General features: G+C 39.7%; 1 protein-coding gene across 1 annotated transcript; it reads right to left on the bottom strand.

Annotated features, from left to right (window-relative positions):
• Positions 1 to 390: 390 nt before the first annotated feature.
• On the bottom strand, positions 391 to 11,070 carry LOC138875577 (uncharacterized). Its single transcript, XM_070154416.1, has 6 exons — positions 10,740 to 11,070; positions 9,533 to 9,672; positions 7,604 to 7,664; positions 1,190 to 1,674; positions 882 to 990; positions 391 to 767 (listed from the first exon to the last, which is right to left on the bottom strand). The coding sequence occupies exons 1-6, from the start codon at positions 11,068 to 11,070 to the stop codon at positions 391 to 393; spliced, it is 1,503 nt and encodes a 500-aa protein (XP_070010517.1).
• Positions 11,071 to 11,302: the final 232 nt, after the last annotated feature.

Raw genomic sequence — 11,302 nt, 5'->3', positions numbered from 1 at the left:
AGGCTTGAACTTTGATTATTTCCCAATCTTTTTTGCCTTCTTTATACATATGTCTATGTATATTACATAGTCCCCCGAGTGTTTGAGCTTTGAAGTATGAAGTCTCGAGCACTTGATTACTCCTCTTATTTGGTCCTTTTCCTGTAAAGGAATAAAACATACGGGACTCGGAGGTACGATTTTAGATGAAGACGGCTTAACCTATCTCAATTTCTATCAGAATAGTTTTAACCCTAGACCGGGAATTTTAATCTATTCCAAATGCCTTGCAGGTCGTGATTCATCATTTAGTACGGGTTAGCTTTTTGCATATCATCTAAAATCGTTAGTAAAATTTTAACATTTCAAAAATAAAATTTTAAAACGAGGATACCTGACCGTAGGTATTGCTTAGAAATAGTATCTCTTTAGGTGAACGACATTCCAATGTGAAGGTAATATCTTGCCATCCATTGTTTCCATCTCGTATGCTCCTTTCCCCGCGATACCATGAATCTTGCAAGGTCCTTCCCAAGTTGGACTTAATTTTCCCGCATTAGCCGCCTTTGTGGATTGAAAAACTTTCTTGAGTACGAAGTCCCCAATTTTGAAGTATCTTAGACGTGCCTTCCGATTGTAATATCGTTCCATGACTTGTTTTTGTGCTGCCATTCTTATTAATGCAACTTCCTTTTTTCCTTCAAGTAGATCAAGGTTTATGCACATTTCTTCTTCATTAGATTCCTCTGACGCTTGCGTGTACCTTGTGCTTGGCTCCCCTATCTCAACTGGAATTAAGACTTCAGCTCCGTACACCAATCAGAATGGTGTTTCACCCGTACTTGTTTTTTCTATGGTGCGGTATGCCCATAAAATACCAGGTTGCAATTCTAGCCAATTACCTTTGGATTCTTCCAATCGTTTCTTGAAATTGTTGATAATGACTTTTTTTGACGATTCAGTTTGTCCGTTACCCACCGGATTATAAGGTGTTGAAGTATTCCTTTTAATCTGCCAACTTTGAAAAAATTCCGTGATTTGTGCGCCTATAAATTGCGGGCCATTATCACACACGATTTCCTTTGGTACACCGAATCGACATATGATATTTTGCCAAATGAAATCTCTGACTTCTTTTTCTCGTACCTGTTTAAATGCTCCTGCTTCTACCCATTTAGTAAAATAATCAGTGAGTACAAGAAAGTTTTACCTTGCCTTTTGTTTGTGGTAGAGGACCCACGATATCCATCCCCCATTTCATAAAAGGCCACGGTATAACAACTGGATGTAACAACTCTGCAGGTCTATGCATGTAATTATCGTATCTTTGGCATTTATCACATTTAGCCACGAAATTTTCCGCTTCCTCTTCCATTTTATGCCAATAATAGCCTGCTCTAATCATGGCTTTTACTAGTAATCTTCCTCCTGCGTGATTTCCACAATGCCCCTTGTGTATCTCTCTCATTACATATTCTGTTTGAGAAGGCTCGAGGCATCTTGCTAAGGGTCCACCGAACATTTTTTGATAAAGATTGTCTTGCTTTAAACAATATCGAGCAGCCTTTTTTCGATGCACGTGAGCTTTTTTCTTGTCTTCAGGGACGATACCATACTGCAAAAAAGCAACAATCTCGTTCCTCCAATCCCAGGTTAAGTTATTGAAATTTACCTCATTTTTGTCTGGATCGAGTACTGAATGAAAGAAATGAATTACGGAGGCAATTTCATTGCTCGTCACATCTGTCACACCTCCTTTTTCCTACACCCCGATAAAAGGGTGTATAAGGGAGTTTTTCCAATTAAAGGACAATCGAAACAGGATTTATTATTAAAAGATTCAGAGTCACCACTTGGGAGATTTACGGTGTCCCAAGTCACTGGTTCTAATCCCGAATCGAGGAAAAGATTGACTCTGTTTAACAGTCCTCGAACAAAGAAATTCGGGCAAGGAATTCTATTAACCCAAGAGAAGGTGTTAGGCATTCCCGAGTTTCGTGGTTCTAACATGGTCGCTCAACTGTTATAATTGGCCTATTATCTGATTTTAATACATGTTTTAGACTATGGTATATTTTAACTTATTAACCGCTTTAATTATTTTTAAGGAAAATTGCAACGTCGTTTAAAATACGTCTCGAATCACGTCACATAAATGCACACGCGACTCTCGACATATTTTATCTAACGTTGTTGAGATTTGGATTTGGGTCACATAAATGTACACCTGAGTTTAGGAAGATAAATTATTAAAATAACGCGCCTAAAGCAACTACACATTTGCGACTTTGCGAGGGCCATGGAAAATTCGCTAAATGGCATGCCTCGATTTCTAAGGATTCAAATATTCAAGATCAACTAAATGAGGTTCGTGCATTTTAAGATTTTATTCGGCATGACACACCTCAATTCCAATTTTAGAGGGAAGCTCAAACTATGTTTCGGAAGACCATAAGCTATTTGTGTTATATGATAAGGCTCACCTCAATTCATTTTAAGAAGATTAGTTAATTAAGAGAAAACTTAAAGGGATTTTAACTAACCACTCAAACGCACATGACAATTAACTGAAGAGCTGAATTTGACAAAATGTCATGGGCTCAAGTAGCCAAGAGGTAAGCAGTCTGATTGCAAAGGCCTTCAAGCTTGAACCCAAGATGAGCCCAACCTTTGGTGAAAAGGACGTCCAAGAGCAGATTGTATGCAAATAGGTTCTGATTTTTTTTGAACGCCAAAACTGGGCCAGCTTTAAGCCCAATTTCAGAACCAAAATTATGCAAAAATCGATTAAATACCAATCAAACAAAAAAACCATATGAAAATATGAAATTACACTGGCATTCAATTCTGAGTTTTAATTACTAGCTAAGCTTCAAATTTATATGACATGCATTTGGAGAGTAATTGAAGATCCAATTTTAATAACTATGCAGTAGGCAACTTCAACTTTCAAAGCCTCAAATTAACTCAAAATAAAGACATGAGAATTTAAACCTCAAATAAATCTCATACTAATAGAACCTATTCTATACAAGCAGACCAAAAACTTGTTATTTCCAACAAGTTTAAATATAATTTCACACTAGAAAGCAACACAGATCTCAGCCAAAACTAAACAGGGTTTAAAAGACATAACAAATTGACATGAAACATCTGCAACTATAGCCTTAAAGACCCCTTAACACGAATTAAAATTTATTAAATGGCTAAAGTCCATGGTTCGCCCAATATTACAAAACAGACTTAAGGCTAAAAAACAAAGAGTAAACATGACGAAAGGAAAGTCAAAAATAATCTATAACATCTGATGAATTCCAAGAAAATAGGACTAACATTTCAGAGACAAGAAACTTAATAATATGCTTCAAAATTTCCATTTCCATTTCATTCCTGAACTTGTGCACCACATTGTACAAGATTCAAGAATGTGTAGCTGCCCAAAAAGGGAAACAAGAGCATTGCAGAATCAGCGGAGCAACAACAGAAAAAGAGCCCAGATTCAGTCAATGAAACAGTGTAATCAACTCAAGAACAAACGATGGAACAGTAGGGGAATAACAAATGCAAAACCAGCTTCAAACGAAAAGCTCAAGCCATTTCTCAACCAGAAGTGTAACTAGGGAAAACTTTAAGTACTTTAGCTAATAAAGAGGAATCAGAAATCCAAACAGGCAGGATTTTGATAGTTCCACCACGGTGGAATGCAGGAATTTTGGAACTTTTAAAAGAATTCAGCCGTTTAAGCTTTTTTAGGATTTTTTCTCTTCAAAATCTGACTTGAATATCAAGTAATGATGCCTTTATAGGCAAGGCATTAGGGCTGTTGAAAGGTGTCATTCTTTGCACTTTGACCCCTTTTGAATTTTGTTTTTTTTTGCTTAAGTATCCCTAGCTTAATTTTCCAGAAATCAAATATGTCCCAAGGTCAGCTTCTAAGAAGCTTCCTATTTCTGTTACAGCAAGATGCCCTATGCTGATTGACCGGAATACCCCTCAAACCCTGGTTAATTACCCTTCAAAAACTAGAACGTGTCCAAATGTGGGCCAAATTGGCCCAACCAAATTGGTATGGGTCTACAGACCCAAATAAGATCCTACTTAGTCTTTTGATTTTTCAGAAACCAATTAGAAACAGACAGGGATTCCCAAATTAACAACTGACCCAGAATTCCCAACAGAAGAAACCTAGAACTTACCAAAGAAGAGGGAGAGAAAGAAGAAAAGGAAAACAAAACATAGGACGGAACACAACTTGAACTCAAAAATTCTAAACGAATTTTAACCAAATTAAAGAAAGGGGGGGGGGGTAGGAGGATAATGAAAGAGAAAGAAAAATGCAAGGAGAGCGTAGGAACTTACCAAATCGAACCATCGAAATCGGACGGGGACAATGGACTCAACTAAACTTATGCCGATCCTTTGTTCTTTGTCAAGAACAACTGAACGACATCAATTTCGTTGAGTCCAAACCTCAAAGTTTGAAAGAATTGCACTCCATGATTTTGCATGTTACCAAACTTGACTAAAATATGACTTTGCATCTTCTAAGGGTCAGACTCGGCCTCCAGATTCGAAGAGTTTGGGGTTGATTTAAGGGTAAAGGGTTGGATATTTGGGATGGGGAGGTTATGGTGATTATTTGGGGTTGATTTGGTGGGAAAAGGAGTCGGCGCCGCCCGGCAGGGGGTTGGGAATTCTAGGGCAGCGGCTAGGGTTTGAGGTATCGATTTGAAATTTGAACGGTTGGGGTTCGATTTGAGGTAAAATGGGTGCGGATCTGGGATGTGGAGATGGAGGAGGGTATTTGGTGTAAGTTTGGTGGTGGTTTGCGGTGGCGCCGCCACCGGCGATGGAGGATTTGGGGATGGCTAGCTAGGGTTTCAGAGTGAGAAGGTTGAAAGAGGATGAGAGGGGAGGGGGGGGGGCTGAGGGTTCGGACAGTTAAATAATAAATCCACCTCGCTTCCACACCGTTGGATTAGATTAACCTCGACGGTTCTGATTGATTCGATCATGGACGGTGTCGTTTGAGGAGGAGGGGAAATTGGACCGTGTTGGACGCGGGTTTTAGGCCGGATAAGGGGTGATTTGGACGGGTCTAAAAGGAAATTTGTTTGGGCTTGGACAATTTTAGATTTTAGCCCAAAAATTCAATTTCTTCCAAAATCCTTTTTTTTTTATTTTCCAAAATTCTTTTAAATTTAAAAATAAAATAAACCTAAATTAATCACTAATCAAATTATCCTATTACATTAATTAAATCTAGATAACAATTACCACAACTAATTAAAAACTAAATTCAAGGAAAAAAATACCAAAAATCGAAATTAAAATTTAAAATTGCAAAAATAAGTTACTTACTTTTTTTTGATTTTTTCCATTTTTATAAAACAACTAATTTGTCAATTAATCCTAAAATGTAAAATTAGATCCAAGATGCAGATGCAACATATTTCTTTTTGTATTTTCCATTACTTTAAACAAGAACAAAAATGCACAGACAAATGCAAACACATATCAGAAAATGCCACAAAATCCTCAAAAATTCCAAATAATGAAAAGAAATTATTTTGTTTTAATCTATGGGAGTAATTCATATATAGGGCAAAAATCACGTGCTCACAGCTGCCCCTCTTTGCTCGAAAATACGAAGAGTTTTCGTGCAAAGATATGTGAGCGGATATGAGCAATTTTTGCCCGTTTGAATACTCCGTATGAAACATTTTTGAAAGATTTGACTGCACCCTGCTTCTAAGGTTGCCTACATATCGTTGGCTAAAAAGGAATCAGGTCAGTATAGTTCGGGAAGTTTTGGTAGCTGGGACTACCATGAAGCCATAATTTCACTGTTGTTGCTGTTGCTACTGCTTACTACATCCCCTTATTACACCATGATAAAAATAAAAAGAAGCTAGACTATACTAGATCTGCATTACAAAATCCTATCTATATCTTCCATCTGCTCTTGTGATTCTTGTTGCCTTGCTGACTTGATGAAATCCCTTTGTTGCCGCCTTGAGTTATAATGTGAGATGTTTTCCTCTTCTTCAGGTGGATGCCTGACTGCCAACTACACTTTGAGATGTTTTCCTTTCTCCGAGTGGACACTTGATTGCTGAACTTGAATGTATTCCCTGCTCTCCAGGCGGGCTCCTGACTTCCAACTTGAAATGTATTCCCTGCTTTCCAGGCGGGCTCCTGACTTCAACGAAATGACAAAAACAGAGGAAATTTTTTTCCCCGGTTTGGGTATCTAGGGACATATGTAAGTGTAAAACGGATCATATTACCAACTATCAATAAGAACTTGAAAGCTAAAATTTGAATTGTACTCCCTTGTTCTCCAGGTGGGCTCCTGACTTGAAATGTATTCCCTGCTCTTCAGGCGGGCTCCTGACTGCTAACTTGAAATGTATTCCCCACTCTTCAGGCGGGCTCCTCACTGCTAAACTTGAAATGTATTCCCTGCTCTCTAGGCGGGCTCCTGACTTCTAAACTGAAATGTATTCCCTACTCTCCAGGCGGGCTCCTGACTTTTAAACTGAAATGTATTCCCTGCTCTCCAGGCAGGCCCTGAATCCTAAACTGAAATGTATTCCCTACTCTCCAGGCGGGCTCCTGACTTCTAAACTGAAATGTATTCCCTGCTCTCCAGACGGGCTCCTGACTTCTAACTTGAAATGTATTCCCTGCTATCCAAGCAGCCTCCTGACTTCTAACTTGAAATGTATTCTCTGCTCTCCAGGCGGGCTCCTGACTTCTAAATTGAAATGTATTCCCTGCTCTCCAGGCGAGCTCCTGACTTCTAACTTGAAATGTATTCTCTGCTCTCCAGGCGGGCTCCTGACTTCTAACTTGAAATATATTCCTTGCTCTCCAGGCGGGCTCCTAACTTCTAACTTGAAATGTATTCCCTGCTCTCCAGGCGGGCTCCTGACTTCTAACTTGAAATATATTCCTTGCTCTCCAGGCGGGCTCCTGATTGCTAAACTTGAATGTATTCCCTGCTCTCCAGGCGGGTTCCTGACTGCTAACTTGAACTGCTTCTCCCTATTCTCCAAGTGGGTACCTGATTTCAACAAAACAAAAATAGACAAAACAAAGAAAATTTTCTTCCCCAGTTTGGTAACTGGGCACATACGTGAGTGTTAAACTGAATCATATTACCAAATATTACTAAAAATTTGAAAGCTAGGTCCCATTATCCAGGGGGTCCTGACAATTCTTGCCTAAACAACAATTTTAAATCTATGTTGTGTCTTCTAAAGGTGTGACATCCACTAAATCTTGTTATCTAAGAGGGTCTTAGAGCTACATCCCATTATGCAGGATGGTCCTGAAACTCAAAATCAAATCTTGTCCTAAAAATTAACACTTTTACGACTGAATTATATTACCCTACGACAGAGCTTACGATACATCTTGTGATCTAATGGAAATCTTTAAACTAAGTCCCATTATTCAGGAGGGTTCTAGAAACTCCTAATTGAATCCTATCTCGAACATGCAAACTTCTAAGCCAACTTATATTCCTTTGGGATGCACTTATGCTATATTATGCTATTTCTGAACATTTAAACTAGGTCCCATTTTCCAGGAGGGTCCTGAAAATAAAATATCAAACCTGTTTGCTGACTGGCTTTCTCCAGGGAGGGTTTCTCCGAAACAACCGAAACTTTCTGCCCCTGTTTAATCAAAGAAAAATCTTGTCAGTTTTAAATATGGTGGTTGGTTGATGGCATTCTTTGCTGAAGGTCTCTCCGCTGCATTGTTTTGTTTTGACTGACTTCCCCGAACTGGCCCTGAACCACTTGACTTTCCGATTGACTTTCAAAACCCCATGACTTTGGATGACCCGAGTGTTCTATACCCGAACCGTTGCTTCACACCTCTGACCCCTTTAACTGATCCTCTGCATCTCCCATGAAATAACCAAATCATTTTGCCGATGGAACTCTTGCTGGCATTTTATCCCCTTTTTCATCATGCTATCTTTGTTATGCTCTGGTCGCACTGTGCTTTGCAATCTTGAAGATGGTAGTGAGCTTTGAAATTCCTTCTCATTTTCTTAAACAGAACTGACATTGGGAACATCTTAGAGAAATAAACCCAAAGAAATGAAATGTAATGACTTTCAGAGTTAAGGATAAGGAAGTCCAAAACTGGAAGACTATCTGAAGAGAAAAAGAAAAGAGACTTATCTGAGTGGAACAGCTGGCACCAATGATCATGACATGCAATTTGGATTAATCGGCCCGATCTGTCCAACCAATCAACATTCAGTTGCCATACTTTGTTGCCCCAAAATTTCCATAACCTGATTTCTTTACCTCAAATCCCGACCTTGTTCATCCTGCGGTGCCTTGAAAGGTTTTCACTAGCAGACCTCTCTCATTCCTTCATCTGTCAACTCACTTTCTCTTTAAGGTGCCCGTGAGGGATATCACCAATAAGACTCTCTCATTTTTATTTCTCTCTACTCTCGTCGCCTTACGGTGCCCGTGGGGGTTTTCACCAATAAGACTCTCTCATTTTGGTTTCTTTTCCCTATTCGGACCAGAGTGTTGCACCATGATATGAATCACCTCTACCTGCTCGACTTGGATTTCTCGAGAACTGACCGGAAGGTCTTTCTTTGGACCGTAATGTGGCTTTTGGATGGGCTTAGAAAGAAAGGGTATGAAAAGCTTAAAACCATTCGAATGTGTTCAAAATTACAACTTTCGGAATCAGATTTCTGATAACGACCACAACTTCTGCCCCAGTTTCTTGGTTGGGGACTTTTGGACTTTTATTTTGATGGGACCGAACCATGAGGCTGCCTACGTATCCTTAAAAGGAATTAGGTCAAACGTAGTTCATGACATAGGAATTACTTTGTTGCTGTGATTTTCTCTTTTCTCTTGCTTTTCTTTCTCTTTTTTGCTTTCTTTTCTCTATTTGTTTTTTTTCTTTTTTTATTTCTTTTCTTTCTCTTTTCATTCTTTCTCTCTCTTTTCATTCTTTCTTTCTTTTTTCTTTTCTTTCTATTTTTCTCTTCTTCCTTTACTTATCTTTTAAGCTTGTGTTCCTAATATTTGTTACTGATTCCGACAGAGGGGTATGAAAGAAAACAAATAAGGCTCAAAAGGGGTGACAAGGGATAAAGTGTTTGGATAGCAGAACAAAATGCCTTCGTCATCTCAATATTCGAAACGTGCCAAATACAAACAAGTACAATCAAAGAAATAAATCATACATAGTATCTCTTGACTGCATCAGAATTGATAGCCATTTCTACACATTTGCCTTCTACATTTGTCAAATACAATGCACCATTGGACAACACTCTGGTCACAACGAACGACCCCTACCAATTTGGGGCGAATTTTCCTTTTGCTTCAACCTGATGAAGAAGAATGCATTTCAATACTAACTGCCCCACTTCAAACTTCCATGGGTGCACCTTCTTGTTGTATGCTCTTGCCATTCTTTGTTGATACAACTGGCCATGATACACTGCTGCCAGTCTCTTCTCATCGATCAAACTCAATTGTTCCAAGTGGGTTTTGACCCACTCCTCATCATCGATCTCAGCCTCCACAACAATTTGAAGGGATGGAATTTCCACTTCTGTGGGTATCACTGCTTCGGTGCCATACACCAACAAATAAGGAGTCGTCCCTACTGAAGTACGAACAATAGTGCGATAACCTAGCAATGCAAACGGCAGATTTTCATGTCACAGCCTACAACCTTCCACCATTTTTCGAAGTATCTTCTTTATATTCTTGTTGGCCACCTCAACTGCTCCATTTCCTTAGGGCGGTATGGGGTAGAATTGCGATGTGTAATCTTGAACTATTGACATACCTCTTTCATCAGATGACTATTGAGGTTAGCGCCATTGTCTGTAATGATCACCTTCGGTATCCCGAACCGGCAAATGATATTTGAATGCACAAAATCAACCACCGCCTTCCTGGTTACAGACTTGAATGTTTTAGCCTTTACCCACTTGGTGAAATAATCGATGGCCACCAGAATAAACCTGTGCCCATTGGACGCTGCTGGCTCGATTGGTCCAATGACATCCATTCCCCAAGTAATAAAAGGCCATGGTGCAGACATTGTATGTAATTTAGATGGTGGAGAATGAATCAAATCTCCATGCACTTGGCACTGATGACATTTACGCACGAAACTGATACAATCTAGCTCCATAGTGATCCAATAATAACCTGCCCGGAGAATCTTCTTTGCCAGCACATACCCACTCATGTGTGGTCCACAGACTCCATAATGTACTTCGGTCATCATAGTCGCGGCCTCTCTAGCATCTACACATCTTAATAACCCGAGATCTGGAGTTCTTTTGTACAAAACTCATCCACTGAAGAATAATCCACTTGCCAAGCGACGAATTGTTCTCTTTTGATCACTTGTGGCTTGTATCGGATATACTCCCCTTCGGATGTATTCCTTGATGTCGTGAAACCAAGGTTCCCCATCGAGCTCTTCCTCCACTATGTTACAATAAGCATGCTGATCACGGACCTGAATATGCAACGGGTCTACATAAGCCTTATCTGGATGATGTAACATTGACGTCAGAGTAGCCAAAGCATCGGCGACCTCATTGTGGATCCTCGGAATATGCCTGAACTCTATTGATTGAAACCGTTGACAAAGATCATGCAAGCATTGCCGGTACGGTATGAGTTTTAAATCCCGTGTTTCCCATTCTCCCTGAATCTGGTGTACCAGAAGGTCCGAGTCACCCAAGACCAAGACTTCCTGGACACCTATGTCCACATCCATCCTCAAACCCAGAATGCATGCCTCGTATTCTGCCATGTTGTTAGTACAGTAGAACCAAAGTTGTGCTGTAACAGGGTAATGATTCCCTGTTTCATAAACAAGTACCGCTCCTATTCCAACGCCTCTCTCGTTAGCAGCACCATCAAAGAAAAGCTTCCATCTTGGTCTTTCAATTTGTTCCAACTCATCAATGTGCATTACCTCTTCATCAGGGAAGTAAGTCTTCAAAGGTTCATCTTCTTCATCGACAGGATTCTCAGCCAAATGGTCAGCCAATGCTTGTGCTTTCATTGTGGTCCTAGTCACATAGATAATTTCAAATTCTGTGGGCATGATCTGCCACTTTGCGAGCCTTCCCGTGGGCATAGGCTTCTGGAAGATATATTTCAACGGATCCAAGCGAGAGATGAGGTAAGTAGTATAAGAGGACAAATAATGTTTCAGCTTCTGGGCTACAAAAGTTAGGGCGCAACACGTCCTATCAAGCTGAGTGTACTTAACCTCGTAAGATGTGAACTTCTTG

Source organism: Nicotiana sylvestris, chromosome 8 (assembly GCF_000393655.2).
Source record: "Nicotiana sylvestris chromosome 8, ASM39365v2, whole genome shotgun sequence".
Taxonomy (NCBI): Eukaryota; Viridiplantae; Streptophyta; class Magnoliopsida; order Solanales; family Solanaceae; genus Nicotiana; species Nicotiana sylvestris.
The sequence above is the reverse complement of the archived record's forward strand: the minus strand, read 5'-3'. Positions and strand labels throughout refer to the sequence as shown.